The sequence below is a fragment of the Trifolium pratense genome, linkage group LG3 (assembly GCF_020283565.1).
Source record: "Trifolium pratense cultivar HEN17-A07 linkage group LG3, ARS_RC_1.1, whole genome shotgun sequence".
Taxonomy (NCBI): Eukaryota; Viridiplantae; Streptophyta; class Magnoliopsida; order Fabales; family Fabaceae; genus Trifolium; species Trifolium pratense.
Genome location: NC_060061.1, coordinates 33,701,514 through 33,719,031, shown reverse-complemented (window position 1 = coordinate 33,719,031; position 17,518 = coordinate 33,701,514). Strand labels below are relative to the sequence as shown.

Here is a 17,518-nt window from a genome sequence, read left to right as displayed (position 1 = left end):
CTGATCTCTTGAGGTAACTGAGATTCATTTATGAGATCCATTTAAAGGGTTGACCTCTTCCAACAAATATTGGCTTAATTACTATTTTGGTCCCTTAAAGAAATTTCTGGTTTCACTTTGGTCCCTTAATGAATAAATGTTCCATCTGAGTCCCTTAATGATATATCTGTTAGTGAAAAAGGTCTTTTCCGTTAACTTTTAACAGAATTTATATGGTGGACTAACATTGTAGGCGGTCCACCATATACCTCAATAAATCTTTTAATTTTAACCATTTGATCTTATTTTTAAAAAAGAGGCCATTTGATTTTTGCATGTCCATGGGATCTAATGGTGCACCATCACCAACTAAGTTATTTTTCTATTTCTTCATCTTCTTCCACCTATTCATCTTCATGTTCTTCATAAATTCATCAAACTAACCCAGATTTTTTTTACCCAAAATTTCAAGTTTACTCAAAATCTCAAATCTTCAAATAAAAATCCTAAATTTCTAAAATCCCACATCTCTACATCAACTTTCAACCTCCAACAAAATTCAAGAAATTCTTAAACACATACAAAATCGTTCAACCTCCAACCCATTATGTGTGGCTCATCAAACATCCCACCTTATTGTTAAGGGAAGAATTTTGATGTTACTCTATCTGTTCAAACAAACTCATCAAATATTCCACCTCGTTGTCAGGTAGAAAATTAATTCTTCAACCTCCAACCCATTAATCTATCAATCCACTAATGGATTACAGATAGAGCGGTGATGGCAATGTGGTAGCTCAAGTTTTGGCATCGTATTTCAAGCTCAGCAGAGGGTGGTGTTGATGTTGTTGTCGTCTCTAATTCGTTGGAGGATTTTGTGTGAAGGTGTGCTTAAGGATTTGGGATTTTGTAGGAGGGTTGATGTGGAGATATGAGATTTTGGAAATTTAGGATTTTTGTTTCAAGATTTAGGATTTGTGAGAAGTTAAAATTTTAGAAAGTTTAGAAAATTTTTAAAAAATTCTGTGTTTATTTGAAGTTGATACAAAATCTGAAAGTGATTGATGAATTTATGAACAATTTGAAGATGAATGGGTGGAAGAGATGAAGAAATAGAAAAATAATTTAGTTGGTGATGGTGTACCATTAGATTTGATAGACATGCAAAATTCAATGGTCTCTTTTTTTCAAATAAGATCAAATGGTTAAGATTAAAAAATATATTTTGGTATATGGTGGACCACATTCAATGTTGGTCCACCTAATACATTTGTGGTTGATAAATTAACGGAAAGGACCAATTTGACAAACGGAAATGTCTTTAAGGGACCAATCCGAACCTTTTTTTCTTTAAGGGACCATTGTGAAACTTAAAATGTCTTTAAGGGACCAATTAACTAATTAAGCCACAAATATTTTTCCATACACACCTAGCGGCAGAGGCGTCTTGCACACATGTACGGGGTGTGCGACGACATTGGGCCTCAAAATTTTGAGGGTCTCAACTCAAAATTTTGAGGTCCTATAATATTACTTATGTATTATTTATACCTATAAAATATCAGATGTATATTAATAGATTAATTTTTAGGCCCTAAAATAATAGTTATATATTGTTAATTTCATAAAATATCATATGAGTATCAATAGATTAGTTATCTATACTCGTAAATATAGTTCTAGTCCATTTTAATCTTTGCATAAAATTTAATGTTAGATTAGGATGTTCTTTTTGACGTTATATACAAAGATAATTATTTTGTATTTCTTATTCATTTAATTTAATGCAATTGATTTAATATTGATAATTTATATGTTTACAAGAATAATTTTTTTATTTATATTATATGCAATTTAAATCGATAATTTTTTTTAAAAAAAATTTTTTTTTTTTTATTAAGAAACCACTTTTATATTTTGCACATAGCCTCCTAAAACTCGGAGACGCCCCTACCTGTTGGAGATGTAACCCATGACTAAATGGTTAATGTGTCAAATATCCACTACTTTTTTTTAACTATAAATATCTACTGCTTACAAAACTTACATGCATTTCCATACATGCATTTCTTACTTTTCCACTCACAAAGAGGTGATTATTTGTGTTTTCTCATTTTGAAAAAATAAAAGAAAATTATTTTTTAATAAAAAAAACTACCTCTTTATGAGAGGAAAAATAAGAAATGCATGTATGAAAATGCATGTAAGTTTTGTCCTATATTTTATTTTAAAAAAAATTTAACTATTAAACTAGTACACTTAACAACAAAATACCACTAAAATTTAAACATACTTTTTTTTTGACATAAAATTTAAACATACTTATACGATCTCAAATTGGAATCAAAATAAATACATTCAATTCAACTTAACGATATTAATATTGTTAATTGACTTAAGAATTACGACATTACTAACTCATTATTTTATAGTAAATAGCAGACACAAAGAAAGCAAAATAAATTTAAAAATAGAAATATATCAAGAGTTAATCATCAATTAAACAAAGAAAGAAATACAGAAGTGTCACATGGCATGTGAGTAAACACACACAGCTGTGTCCATCCATCCATACCTCAACATGATAAATACCCTTGTTACCATCCTTACTCCGACTTTTGACTCTCCTTGTACCCTTCCTTCACTCTCTCTTTCATCATCATGTCCCAACCTTCTTCTTCTTCTTCTTCTCTTCCAACCCTCCCTCTCTAATGGCACCACCCCAATACTAACTAGTACAATACCTCATCATCACCAACATCATCATATCCTAAACTCAAATATATCAACTTAAGCTTTCTATCCAGTAAAAATGAAACCCCCATACATCACCAACACTCTCTTACTCCTTCTTTCACTATTCCTCCTCCACTTATCACCATGCACCTCTTCTCAAAAAGACCCAACTTCTCAACTTCTCAACTTCAAACAATCTCTCCCAAACCCATCACTTCTCCATGATTGGCTACCAAACAATAACCCATGTTCATTCACAGGTATCACCTGCAACCAAACCACCATAACTTCCATACACCTTACTTTCATCCCTCTCAACATCAACCTCACCCTTATCGCCACCCATCTTCTCACCATCGACCACCTTCAAACCCTCACTCTCAAATCCACAAACCTCACTGCCTCATCTCCCATTTCACTCTCTCATTCAAAGTGCACTCCTTCACTCACTACCATAGATCTCTCACTAAACACTCTCTCTTCATCTTTCTCCGACTGGTCTTTTCTTTCTTCATGTTCATCTCTTACATCTCTTAACCTCTCCAAAAACGGTATCACTTTTGATTCTCCTAAATTCAGTTTCAGTTCATCTCTCCGGTTACTTGACCTTTCCGGTAACAAGATTTTCGGACCCGGTTTCTTCCCATGGTTAATCAATCATGAGTTAGAGTTTTTATCTCTTGCAGGAAACAAAATCACCGGCGAAGTCGACTTCTCCGGTTACACTTCTCTTAAGTATTTGAACCTTTCTGCAAATAATTTCAGTGTTTCTATTCCTTTGTTCGGTGAATGTTCTTCTCTTCAATCTCTAGACCTTTCTACAAACAAGTTCTTCGGCGACATTACCAGAACTCTTTCTCCTTGTAAGCATCTTCTTCATCTCAACGTTTCCGATAACCAGTTCACTGGTCCGGTTCCTTTTATTCCCTCCGGTTCGATAAAGTTTCTCTACCTTGCGAAAAACCACTTCGCCGGAAAAATTCCGGCGCATCTTGCTGACCACTGCTCTACTCTCGTGGAACTGGATCTTTCTTCTAACAACCTCACTGGTCCAATTCCACGCGAGTTTGGCGCGTGTAGTTTGTTGACGTCGTTCGACATATCGAACAACATGTTCTCCGGGGAGCTTCCGATGGAAGTTATAACGGAGATGAGTAGTTTGAAAGAACTTGCGGTGGCGTCTAATGAATTTTCCGGTGAGTTTCCAGTGTCGTTGTCGAAGTTAACGGATTTAGAATCGTTAGATCTGAGTTCTAATAACTTCACCGGAACAGTTCCTAATTGGATTTGTGAAGGGGAAATTGGGAATAATTTGAAGGGAATTTACCTGCAAAATAACCGTTTCACGGGTTTTATTCCACCAACGTTGAGTAACTGTTCTAACCTTGTTGCACTTGATTTAAGCTTCAATTATTTCACGGGAACAATTCCTCCAAGTTTAGGTTCCCTTACGAAGCTTCGTGATTTGATTTTGTGGTTGAATCAGCTTCATGGTGAAATTCCTCAAGAGCTTCAAAATATGGAGAGTTTGGAGAATTTGATACTTGATTTCAATGACTTGACTGGAAGCATTCCTGATGGGCTAATGAATTGCACAAAGTTGAATTGGATCTCGCTTTCGAACAACAGGCTTAGCGGGGTGATTCCGAGGTCGATTGGGAAGCTTTCTAATCTTGCTATTTTGAAGCTGAGCAATAACACCTTGTCTGGCGAGATCCCGCCGGCGCTTGGAGATTGTCCTAGCTTGTTATGGTTGGATCTGAATACAAATTTACTTACAGGAATAATACCTCCTGAAATGTTCAAGCAAGCCGGAAAAATTGCGATTAACTACATTAGCAGCAAGCCATATGTATACATTAAGAATGATGGTAGTAGAGGGTGTAATGGAGCTGGAAGCTTGCTGGAATTTGCAGGGATAAGTCAGCTGAAATTGAATAGAATTTCGACGAGGAACCCTTGCAATTTCACTAGGGTTTACAAAGGTAGCATTCAGCCAGTGTTTACCCTTAATGGTTCAATGATCTTTTTTGATATTTCACACAACAATTTGTCTGGTCCTATTCCTAAGGAAATTGGTGAAATGCAATTTCTCTTCATTTTGCATATGAGTCATAATCACTTATCTGGTAGCATTCCTCAAGAGCTTGGTAAGATGAAGAATCTCAACATTCTTGATCTTTCATACAATGAGCTAGAGGGTCAAATTCCAGAAACCATGACACGGCTTTCATTGCTCACTGAATTGTACTTGTCCAACAATTTTCTCTCCGGATCGATTCCAATGGCTGGTCAATTCGATACGTTTCAGATTGGTAGTTTTCAGAACAACTCTGCTCTCTGCGGTGGTCCTCTTCCTGCATGTGGGACGATTGCAGCGGGTGCGAATTCACAGCATAAGTCTCATAGGAGACAGGCGTCACTTGCAGGGAGTGTGGCAATGGGATTGCTTTTCGCTCTTTTCTGTATTTTCGGTTTGATCTTAATTGCTGTTGAGACAAGAAAGAGGAGGAAGAAAAAGGAGGCTGCTATTGATGGCTACATTGACAATTCTCATTCGGGTAATGGCAATAATTCTGGCTGGAAACTGACCAGTGCCCGCGAAGCTCTCAGCATAAACCTCTCAACGTTTGAAAAGCCCCTTCGAAAGCTTACTTTTGCGGATCTTCTAGAGGCAACCAATGGCTTTCACAATGATAGTCTCATTGGTTCAGGTGGTTTCGGTGACGTGTATAAAGCTCAGTTGAAGGATGGAAGTGTTGTGGCCATCAAGAAGCTGATACATGTAAGTGGACAAGGGGACAGAGAATTCACAGCTGAAATGGAAACCATTGGAAAAATCAAGCACAGAAACCTTGTTCCTCTTCTGGGATACTGCAAAGTTGGAGAAGAAAGACTGTTGGTTTATGAGTACATGAAATATGGAAGTCTAGAAGATGTCCTCCACGACCCGAAGAAAGCTGGAATCAAGATGAATTGGTCAGTGAGGAGGAAGATTGCAATTGGGGCTGCAAGGGGATTGGCTTTTCTTCATCATAGTTGTATCCCCCATATCATTCACAGGGACATGAAATCAAGCAATGTGTTGCTTGATGAAAATTTGGAAGCAAGGGTCTCTGATTTTGGAATGGCTAGACTTATGAGTGCCATGGACACCCATCTGAGCGTAAGCACGTTGGCTGGAACGCCGGGTTACGTCCCTCCAGAATACTATCAGAGCTTTAGATGCTCCACTAAAGGTGATGTTTACAGTTATGGTGTAGTTTTGCTGGAGTTGCTGACGGGGAGAAGACCAACGGATTCAGCTGATTTTGGCGATAACAATCTTGTTGGATGGGTTAAACAACATGCCAAACTTAAAATAAGTGATGTTTTTGATCAAGAGCTTATGAAAGAAGACCCCAATATGGAGATTGAGCTTTTGCAGCATTTAAAGGTAGCTTGTGCTTGTTTGGATGATAGACCTTGGAGGAGACCTACAATGATTCAAGTCTTGGCAATGTTCAAGGAAATACAAGCCGGTTCTGGTGGTATGGATTCTCAGTCTACTATAGCCGCAGAAGATGAAGGTTTCAATGCCATTGAAATGGTTGAGATGAGCATTAAAGAAGTCCCTGAATTAAGCAAACACTAGAGACAACAAATTCCAGAAGATTCTTAAAAGAGAAAGACAAGAAAGGAGGAAGAAGGTGATGCTTTTCAGCTAAGCTTCCCAAAAGTTTTTTCTTTCTTCTTTGCCGCTTCAAAAGTTATCATTTCAGATATTATAAGAGGAAACGGTTTGAAGGGTTTGCCTTACCTGGGTCTTTGATCAATGATCATGTATGTAATCTTGTTATTTTTATACATAAAAGTTGTTTTAACTTGTATATAAACAGCTTCAGTTGTTGTTGCCAAAAAACAGCTTCAGTTGTTACCATCTATGTTTGTTAGAAATTTTAAAGTACTTCTCAATTATCATTCAGATATCTTCACCCTTAAAAGGTTTTATTGATGGCGACTAATTGGAATTTTTGGCCTTTTTCTAGGGTGTTTGATTTGTTTTCCCTCCATTTGATCATCGCACCGACACTTTAGATTGAAAGTGTGTTTTCGGTCATTTAATCATCGCACCGACACTTTCGATCATCCTTAAAAGTGATGGCGACTAATTGGAATTTTTGACCTTTCTCTAGGCCGTTTAATTTGCTTTCTGTCCATTTGATTATCACACCGACACTTTAGATTGAAAGTGTGTTTTCCGTCCATTTTATCATCGCACCGACACGTTCGATCATCCTTAAAAGTGATGGCGACTAATTGGAACTTTTGGCCTTTCCCTAGGCCGTTTAATTTGCTTTCCGTCCATTTGATCATCGCACCGACACTTTAGATTGAAAGTGTGTTTTCCGTCCATTTTATCATCGCACCGACACGTTCGATCATCCTTAAAAGTGATGGCGACTAATTGGAACTTTTGGCCTTTCCCTAGGCCGTTTAATTTGCTTTCCGTCCATTTTATCATCGCACCGACACTTTAGATTGAAAATGTGTTTTCCATCCATTTTATCATCGAACCGACACTTTCGATCATCCTTAAAAGATTCTATTGATGGCGACAAATATGGTTACATTCAATTATTCATTTTTTCGAAATATCAATGATGTTAACGTGTCAATACTGTATTTAGTGTATGTGTCGGTGTTTCATAGCCCACAATTTCGATTTTGACCCACTTATTTTTAGCTGTTAAAATATGTATTGAAAATGTTGTAAGATCAATCATCTTTATCTTGATTAAGAAATTTATACCCTACTTATTTTTTACCTTTACGTGCTAGATTTTAAAGAGCCTTATGGTAGAGTATTACTCTACCTATGATAGTAATTTACTCTACTTATTGGTTTTCTTTAGCTAGGTAAGTATATAGCATTTTTGGCCTAATTGAGAGAACATACATATGAGTAGTCAACACGGTGGGTGTAGTGTTTTACTTTACCATTCGTTCATCATGTGGATTTTTCCTGTTAAAAACAAAAGGAACAGTTAATACACTTAAATTTAGACCAAATATAAGGTATCACTATCTGTCCCTTTCTGTTGAGCGTGCACGTTTGTTGGACCAATATAAAATTAAACGCTTGTTAACCCCTTTGCTTTACTTTACAGGTTGAGTGAAAATTTCAATAGATGAATCAAATTGCTCACACTGCATTTCCCAATACATATTTCTGTGCGTGTATCGCGAGTGAGGACCATTTGAAAGAAATGTAAAGTACATTTTTCAAATAGAATGATTAATTTAGAAGGTTAATTACGTGTCTCCGTGAGGTAAGCTCAGTTGGTAGAGACATTATATTTTATATAGACTGGAGTTTGAACTCTAGCCAGTTGTCCACTTATTTATGTGAATGTCTAGTCAACAAAGATGCTGAATTCGAGTTTAGTATATATTTACTCCGTCCCAAAATATAAGCAAAAATAAGTCAAAAAATTTGACGTATTTGGTTAAAAATTTGGACCAAATACATTCACTTTTGTTGACCACTTTTTACTTATATTTTGGAACGGAGGGAGTATTAGGTTTATAGAATGTGTCAGACACAATAGTTGGCGCCCCTCGTCTCGTGGAGGTGGCTATAGTGCCTTCTTAATAGGATAGAAGTTGAGTCCGCTCCCCCGTATGTTCGGCCCACATGGCCTATAATATCGGATCCGCCTACGAGTCTATGACATAGTCTGTCCCTATCCGTTCATGGGCGAGTAGTCCACCTTTATTGGACCTCTCGCCATATGGGCGTGGCGGACCCAATGATCTAAGAAAACTCGTCCAGTACAATAAATATTTTAAAAAGTCAAATAATAATAATAAGAAGAAAATGAGATATTAAGATGATTTTGTAAAAGAATTGAATTAGTTCTTTCATAATTGTTTTTTTTTTTTTGGGTACATTGTTCTTTCATAAATTTAAATTTTATGATTAGTAAGATTGTGACCAGGTGCCCTATAGGAAAAGAAGCAGATAGATGTCAATTGCAAAATATTGGAGAAATGGACCAACCTTGACCTATGAAAAAAGAGTGTTATGGTAAATTATTGTCACAGTATTCAGCATGATTAATAATTTGTTTGGACCACAAATATAAACAGTTTTAGAACTTCAACTTTCCCCACGGATAGAAAATTTAGTTGGACCATTCCTTTTTACCAAAAAAAAGTCCTCAATCTCATAATTGCAATCCTTTTTATATGAAACTTAGCTAGTGTATTTTCATAATAATCATCAAGAATCTTCACCCCCATGAGTGATTGCTCATTAATTTGTGATTAACAAAAAAGGAGTAAATGAGTCCATTTTGTCTTTTCTCTATGGATCGTGCTTTGCACGTGATCTGGATCATAGATGTGGTAAATTATTATTTTCTCTTGTGACTGGGACAATGTGCCCCTCTGTGGTCACGTATAATAATGTTGTAAACCTTACGCCAAAACTATCGGTAATAAAAAATGGTACTACTAGATTATGGATTAGAAGGAGACAAATTGCCCGTACTACTAAAGTTTTTATTTATCTATATAATCTATATAAGAAAATTAATTGTTCTGCAAAACTCTCAATTTGATAATTAAACTAAAAGTACACAAGTAACCAAATCATCTAAGTCATATGACATTTTGTGAGTCAAAGGGAAATATATCATTTAGATTGGACCAAGTCATCTAAGCCAACCACATGAAAAAGATCCTTCAAGTTATAAAAGAACCACATTACAGTGACATCACTGGTTGTGACTTTTTTTTTTTCCTTCTTTCAATTTTGGTTCCCAATATATAACACTAAATTTCAAATTCAATTTTTTTTCATCTCTTCACTTATTCAAAATTCTATTATATCTTCTACACAAATTTTCATTTCATTTCATTTCCTCTTTCTTCACATCTTCTTTCTTTGTTTCCATTCTTTCTTTCTCTACTCTTGTTAAACTACATTTTTGTTCTAATAGTTTAATTATGTTGTGTTTTGCAGAAAAATTAAAAAATATTTTTTTCCATCTAACAAACAACAACAATATGAAGAACTTCATCAAAATTCACACACAAATTACATCAAGATCACGCGGATGCAAAAAAAACTTTCATAATTCTTTTTCAAATTACATGTAACATATTTTTCTATTTACAAATATAGTCAGTAAAAAACCACTATGTAAAATATTTTTAAAAAATTGGCCATTCTTACTAATGTAAATTTTAACTGATATAAATTTTAACTATGATATATGGGACAAATTATTACCGATAAAAATTCTAAAATAATTATTATATGTGAGATAATTTCTTACTAATAAAAACTTCAAAAAAACTATTACACGGAGTAAATTTTAACTGATATATAAATTTAACTATCATATATATACATGATAAATTATCACTGATAAACAATTCAAAATAATTATCATATGTGACACAAGTTCTTACTAATAAAAATTTTAACAAAAAACTATTTTACAAGGGGTAAATCCTAACTGATATATAAATTTTAACTATCATATACTGGATAAATTATTACTGATAAAAAATTCAAAATAATTATCATATGTGACACAAGTTCTTACTAATAAAAATTATCACTGATAAAAATTATCTCGGATAAATTATCACTGATAAAAATTCAAAATAATTATCATGTGACACAAGTTCTTACTAATAAAAATTTCAAAAAAAAAAAAACTGGATAAATTATCACCGATAAAAAATACAAAATAATTATCATATGTGAGACAAGTTTTTACTAATAATTTTTTTTAAAAAAAAACTATTTTACACTGGATAAATTCTAACTGGTATATAAATATGTTCTATGTAATTATTTCTTTCAATTTAAATATTTATAATTGCAACTAATTTTGATTGTCAAACTATAACTTAAAAAAATATAGTCGTAATGTTACGACCTGTGCAATTCTACTTTTGTGTGTATATATATCCATGAAAAAAATACATGCATATGAATATATGATATTTCCAATTCCTTACAACGTAAACTCTGAAAAAGAGTTTGTGAGAAGAGAAATACTTGGCTATATAAGCACAAATAAATCAGGTTGCTAACTGGCTTGCGAGTCACGCTCTTATTATATCTACGGGTATTTATACTCTAAGGCTCAATTTGGCCCTACTTTTTTTTATATTTTTTTTCTTCTCCTTAAAAGTAGTAAATAAGTAAAAAATTATGTTTGACCCAACTTCTTCTTATTTTCAACTTCTTTACTTTATTTCTCTAATTCTTTTAAGGAGAAGTAGAAAATAAGTAGGGTAAAACGGGACATCACCCTCTGCCTAATTGTATTAACCTTTTATGGTAGGATAGTGTTGGTGTTCATTTTAATCGTAGAATTCCTTTGTAACATAGCTCAACGGCGTTGTGTAAAAATAAAAATAAAAATGGTGAACTTAATTTAGTATTATTTATTATTTATTTGGAGCATAGTAAACTGACATCTCACCTAGTATTAAATACACACCATAACCATCCCTTACAAGTCCTTTCAGAGCTAAGACTAAATTATTCATTATTCATATAATTAATGTTATTTTCTTTCTTCTTTCTAATTAATAATTTAATTCTAATATTAATTTATTTTGTGTTCATTTCTTGTCCTTTTTGTTCCACTGGTTTGGGTTACAACTCTGATCGCGTTGGCAACACTATAGTCCTATAATCTGTCATTAGATTCCACCTTAGATTAATTACATATGTTGTTGTCGTTAGGAAAGTACATACGATGGTACGTACCGTTAGGTTAATTGACATCCCATCCCATTAGTGCTTTTTTTTTGTTGATATATTCCCCTTGAAAATAGAAATAATCTTCTACTCCCATGTTTTATTTCAGTGCCCCAATAAGGTTAATTATATTTTTTTCTTCTAATTTTTCCTTCTTCTTTTAAATAATAAAAAAATAATTTAATTATTTTTCCATTATTGTTGCTTCACCCAACTACTCCTACTTAAAAGCAAAAGGAATAAAAAACAAAACGCAGCCATAAATATCAATGAGGGAAAGTGGGTTGGAAAATCCAAATAACGGAACATTGTGATTTTGTTTACGGAATTGACCATGGTGCAGTGTTAGTTGGAATTTGGAAATAATTCAGGTGTAGCATTATTGAAAGTGTTACAACAAGTAGTACATTTTTGTGAATAGCAGGTGTTATAACTGATTGATTCATAACGGTGTCGTTGTTTGAATTAAGGCAAGTGTGAATTATGTAGCTTTTGAGATTTCACACGAAGTTCTTTGAATTATTAATTTTAATTTTTGACAAGAAGAAAGAAAAAAATCTTAGTTGGGCTTTTTGTTGGGAATTAATATTCGTGTGGTTCGCACATTCCCAGCCACAACTATCAGAATATGACACCCGCATGCTCAGTGACACGTGGGCCAATAGGTCACAAGGTTCTGTCGGAAACGATACCCTACTCATATTAGACAGGGTCCTTCTTGAATTGATAGGATTAGGAAAGTCTAAAATGGACCAGGATTTGGTGCTTTAATTAATACGTACATGCAGTAATACATAGTATTTTTTTAAGGAAAATGCTAAACAGTGCCCCCGGGGCACTGGTTAAGGATGCAAAAATAGTAATTTTGCATTGAAGTTTGTGCAGTCAACTCATCAAAAGTTTAAAAAGTGCTCTTTTCTTTTCAAAACTTTCTATTTTTGGTTTCCTTAACCAGTGCCCCGGGGGCACCGGTTAGCATGACCCTTTTTTTAATTTCAACCATTAATTTCAACCAGTAATACGTACATGCAGTAATACGTACTAGTATTTTTTAAGTAAAAAAAAATAGTATATTGATGGGAAAAAATTAATGCTTCAATGATATTCTAAAGTGACAACTATTTCACAGAGAATTAAGTTCTTTTTGGTAAAAAAAAAATATGTTGATAAATTAGCTTATAGCAAATAAGTTAACTGATTGAATTTGTAAGTATGAAATGATATAAAAAAAATGTTTAATTAATATTTACTTTTTTCAGATAAGATGACATGAGTAAAATTGGAAGAAAAAATAATAAGTTATAAGCTCATAAACAACTTGAAATAACGTTTGAAAAATAAGCTATAAACTAGTAAAATAAGTTATAAGCTCGTTTTGAAAAACGTTTACCAAACAGATCTTTTTTTTGTCATATGAGCTTATAAGCTATAAGCTCAAAATTTGGCCTTATCAAACAGAACCGTAGTTTATTTTCTCCCACTTAACATTGTGTTGTCGATTGCAATCCATGAAACACATACATCTCTATGATTAGGCGTGTTGCAGTGTCCGAAACGCGTCGATGTTCGACACCCGTATTATTGAAAAGTGTAATTCATCTTGAATTAGTTAGTTAGTTGTTGAATAAAAGTTAGTTAGAACTAACTTGAGTTAGTTAGTTTGTTAAGAAACTAACTAGGTTAGTTGATAGTTAGTTAGGCCAAGTTGGTTAAGCTTACTTGTTGTACAAGCTAACCATATAAATACACTAGTGTGTATTCATCGTAAAATACCTTTTTGGCCCATTAAGGATGAATAAAAATTTTTATTTTTCCCTAAGTTTTTCATAATCTTCTTTCACCAAAATCATCAAGAACAGTTTTCATCTTGTTCATCACAGTTTTGCAAACTGTGTTCATGCTCATGCTCAAGCCTGCGCGCTTATGAGCTTGCCTGCGTTATGTGCTTGCTTGTGCCTACAATCTGAGCCTGTTGAGCCTGCAATCAGAACCTGCTGAACCAAGTCTTGTGTTCTGCTGCGCCAACAATTGGTATCAGAGTCTGGTTCAATCACATGGAAACAAGAGTGAATTGTGAAGGAATCAATTGGAAAAACACTAAGTGAGCTGTGTATATTGATTTCTTGAAGATTCAAGATGAATACTCAAGGTTTTGGTACAAACATTCTGATTCTTGATGGGAAGAATTAGGATAGATGGAGTGCAGTGATGAAATCGTTATTTGGAGCTCAAGAGTGTCTTGAGGTAGTTCTAAATGGATACGATGAGTTGGTAGCAAATCCAACAAAGAAAATAAGAAGAAAGACTGTAAGGCTTTGTTCTATATTCAGCAAAATTGCGATGCACAACATTTTGAAAAGATTTCAAAATCTACTAAGTCCAAAGAAGCTTGGGATATACTTGAGGGTTACCATGATGGTGGTACCAAGGTTAAAAAGGTGAAATTGCAGGCGTTTAGAAGGCAATACGAATCTATGGTGATGGACGAGGATCAAAAAGTAAGTGATTTCTTCTCAAAACTACTTGCTCTTGTGCATCAAATGCAAAATTGAGGAATGGTAGTAGAGAAAGTGCTAAGATCCTTAACTCCAAACTTTGATAATGTAGTAATAGCTATAGAGTATGTGAAAGATACAACTACTATGAAAATTGAGGAATTGCAAAGTGCTCTGGAAGCACATGAGATCAAAGTACTTAGTAGAGGTTCAGAAAAGGTGAATCAACAAGCCCTGCAAGCTCAAACCAACAAGAAAGATGATAGTAGCAAGAATTATAAAAAGAAAGGGAAAGATAAAGCAAAGTGGCTTAAAGATCAGAGTTCAAGAACTGATGACAAAGCTGAATCTTCTAAAGGAGGAGGTTTTGTCAAAGGTAAAAACAAGAAAAAGAACTTTGATAAAAGCAAGGTGAAATGCTACAATTGTGAGAAGCCTGGTCATTTTGCAGATGAGTGTTGGTACAAGAAGGATCAACAAGAGGCTAATGTAGCAGAAGAAAGTGATGTCAAGTCAGTCTTGATGATGGCTACTATAGGAGATGAAAGTGATAAAAATGAAGAATGGTTTCTTGACTCAGGGTGCTCAAACCATATGACACCACATAGAGAATAGTTAACCAATTTTGATGCAAGCAAGAGGTCTAGTATAAAGCTAGCTGATGGCAGAAAACTTGCTGCTGAAGGTATTGGTAACATAGTGATCAAAAGTACGAAGGGAGGCAAAGTAATCATCTCTGAAGTGTTATATGTCCCTGGTATGAACTGCAATCTTCTCAGTTTAGGTCAATTGGTGCAAAGAGGGTTCTCTGTGAGCATGGAGGACAATGCACTGAAGCTGTTTGACAAAATGAAGAACTTGATCTTGATGTGCAGCTTGTCAAACAACAGGACCTACAAGTGTAAAATCTCAAGTGTAGATATGATGTGCATGTCTACCACAGTGATTGATGAGATTGAAGCACTTTGGCACAAAAGGTATAAACACTTGAACTATAGAAGCCTCAGTGATTTAAATTCTAAGGAATTGGTGTATGGTTTGCCTAAGTTCAAGACAAAGAAGTCTATATGTGAGATATGTGTGAAGAGTAAGCACAGAAGAAAACCTTTTGTAGCTGAGATGCCTAAAAGAGCTAGTGCTGTATTGCAAGTTATTCATAGTGACATCTGTGGTCCATTTGAAGTTGTTTCATTAGGGGGAAGCAAGTATTTCATTACATTTGTTGATGAATACAGTAGAATGATCTGGTTATACACTTTGAAGTTAAAAAGTGAAGCTTTAGAAGTGCTTAAGAAATTTAAAGTCTTAATTGAAAAAGAAAGTGAAAAATCAATTAAGATCTTGAGAACTAATGGTGGTGGAGAGTATACCTTAAGAGAATTTGAGAACTTCTGTATAAATCAAGGCATCACACATGAAGTTACTGCTCCATATACACCATAGCACAATGGACTAGCAGAAAGAAGGAACAGAACATTGTTAGATATGGCAAGAAGCATGATTAAGCAGAAGAATTTGCCACACAAGTTCTGGGGTGAGGCTGTGCTCACAGCAGCTTATATTCTGAATGAATGTCCTACAAAGAGACTGAAAGTTGTGCCAGAAGAAGCTTGGTGTGGGAGGAAACCAAGTGTGAAACATCTCAAAATATTTGGTTCACTATGTTATAAGCATGTGCCAGATGCTAGAAGGACTAAACTTGAAGATAAAAGTGAAATAATGATACTTATAGGGTATCATCCAACTGGTGCCTACAAGCTATACAATCCAGTTACTCAGAAGGTTCACATTAGCAGAGATGTAATTGTGAATGAAGAAGAGAAATGGAAATGGGAGAAAGAACCAGTGTATAGCAGTGAATTACAATCAACCTTTATCTATCTAAGTTCAAGTGATGAATCTGATGGAGGTGAAGAATGTGAACCAGCTACTTACATTACTCAGAATCAAGGTACAGAAAGTGATGGTAATATGAATCTCTTAAGTGATGATGATGATGATAGAATTCATATGATTGCAAGAATTCAAAGAACCAAACGTGTACCAGCTAGATTGAATGACTGTGAAGTTACTCAAGACAATGCAGTGAATGATGAGGGTGATCTCATTCACTTTGCATTACTAGCTGATTCTGAACCATTGAATTACAGAGATGCTTTGAAAAGCAATGTGTGGAAGAAGGCTATGGAAGAAGAGCTTAAGTCAATTGAGAAAAATCAGACTTGGAAGCTAGTTGCCTTGCCAGACAAGAAAAAGAGAATTGATGTGAAATGGGTGTTCAAAGTGAAATTGAACCCCGATGGCACAATTTCAAAGCATAAAGCAAGGTTAGTTGCTAGAGGGTTATTATAGAAGCATGAGATTGACTACAATGAGGTTTTTGCACCAGTTGCTAGAATTGAAACTCTGAGGTTGGTTGTAGCATTGACTTGTAAGAACAAATGGAGCCTGTACCATCTGGATGTGAAGTCAGCATTCTTGAATGGTCCACTAGATGAGGAGGTGTATGTGTCACAGCCTCCAGGTTTTGAAGTGAAAGGGAAAGAAGCAATGATGTATAAGCTGTATAAGGCTCTATATGGCTTAAAGCAGGCACCTCGAGCATGGAACAAGAGGATTGATGACTTTCTGATTCAGATAGGGTTCAAAAAATGTGCAGCTGAGTTTGGTGTATATGTACATTGTCCTAAAGATGAATAAATTGTCATAATCTGCTTGTATGTTGATGATTTGCTCATAACTGGAAGTAAGAATGCAGAAATTGCAAAAGTGAAAGATAAGCTCAAAAGTGAATTTGAAATGTCTGATCTTGGTGAACTTTCATTCTTTGTGGGAATGGAATTTATGAGAAGAGAGGATGGTATAGTAATGCACCAGCAGAAGTACATTGGTGAATTACTTGAAAAATTTGAAATGGAAAGCTGCAATTCATTGTCAAATCCATCAGAGACAAACACAAAGTTTGATGAATGCATAGATGAAGAGAAGGTTGATCCAACTGTGTTCAGACAAATAGTTGGCTCATTGAGGTATGTGTGTAATAGTAAGCCTGATATCTGCTATGCAGTGAGTGTTATTAGCAGATTCATGCATGATCCAAGGAAGCCTCACATGATAGCTGCTAAGAGAATCCTCAAATACCTTAAAGGTACTTTGGAACTTGACTTGCTGTTCCCTATTGGTACAAGCAGTGCAGGGAGTACTTTGATAGGGTATTCTGATAGTGATTGATGTGGAGACATAACTGATAGGAGGAGTACATCAGGTTATGTTTTCAAGTTCAACAATGCTGCAATATCTTGGTGTACAAAGAAACAAGCTGTGACTGCACTCTCATCATGTGAAGCTGAGTATATAGCAGGCACATTTGCAGCATGTCAAGTAATTTGGTTGAATTCAGTAATGAAAGAGATCAAATGTGAACCAGTGAAGCCTTTAATCCTTAGGATTGATAACAAGTCTGCTATAAGTCTTGCTAAAAATCCAATCTCACATGGCAGGAGCAAGCACACTGCTACCAGATTTCACTTCATCAGAG

The 17,518-nt window shown here is 34.8% G+C and overlaps 2 protein-coding genes across 2 annotated transcripts; both read left to right on the top strand.

Moving 5' to 3' along the window:
* The first annotated feature begins 2,389 nt into the window (after window positions 1-2,389).
* LOC123913014 (systemin receptor SR160-like) lies at window positions 2,390-6,681 on the top strand. Its single transcript, XM_045963625.1, has one exon. The coding sequence runs from the start codon at window positions 2,792-2,794 to the stop codon at window positions 6,347-6,349; it is 3,558 nt and encodes a 1,185-aa protein (XP_045819581.1). The 5' UTR covers window positions 2,390-2,791; the 3' UTR covers window positions 6,350-6,681.
* A 7,012-nt stretch (window positions 6,682-13,693) lies between these two features.
* On the top strand, window positions 13,694-15,423 carry LOC123914985. Its single transcript, XM_045966146.1, has 4 exons — window positions 13,694-13,729; window positions 13,816-13,987; window positions 14,093-14,561; window positions 14,760-15,423. Exons 1-4 carry the CDS (start codon window positions 13,694-13,696, stop codon window positions 15,421-15,423), a joined length of 1,341 nt encoding a protein of 446 aa, XP_045822102.1.
* Window positions 15,424-17,518: the final 2,095 nt, after the last annotated feature.

What these genes read in the sequence shown, in the direction of transcription:
- LOC123913014 (XM_045963625.1), top strand. Translation starts at nt 2,792, where the DNA reads ATGAAACCCCCATACATCACCAACACTCTCTTACTCCTTCTTTCACTA.
- LOC123914985 (XM_045966146.1), top strand. Translation starts at nt 13,694, where the DNA reads ATGAAATCGTTATTTGGAGCTCAAGAGTGTCTTGAG. An exon ending in GAGCTCAAGAGTGTCTTGAG is followed by an intron (nt 13,730 to 13,815) that starts GTAGTTCTAAAT and finishes TTCTATATTCAG; the next exon opens with CAAAATTGCGATGCACAACA. An exon ending in GAATGGTTTCTTGACTCAGG is followed by an intron (nt 14,562 to 14,759) that starts GTGCTCAAACCA and finishes CAATCTTCTCAG; the next exon opens with TTTAGGTCAATTGGTGCAAA.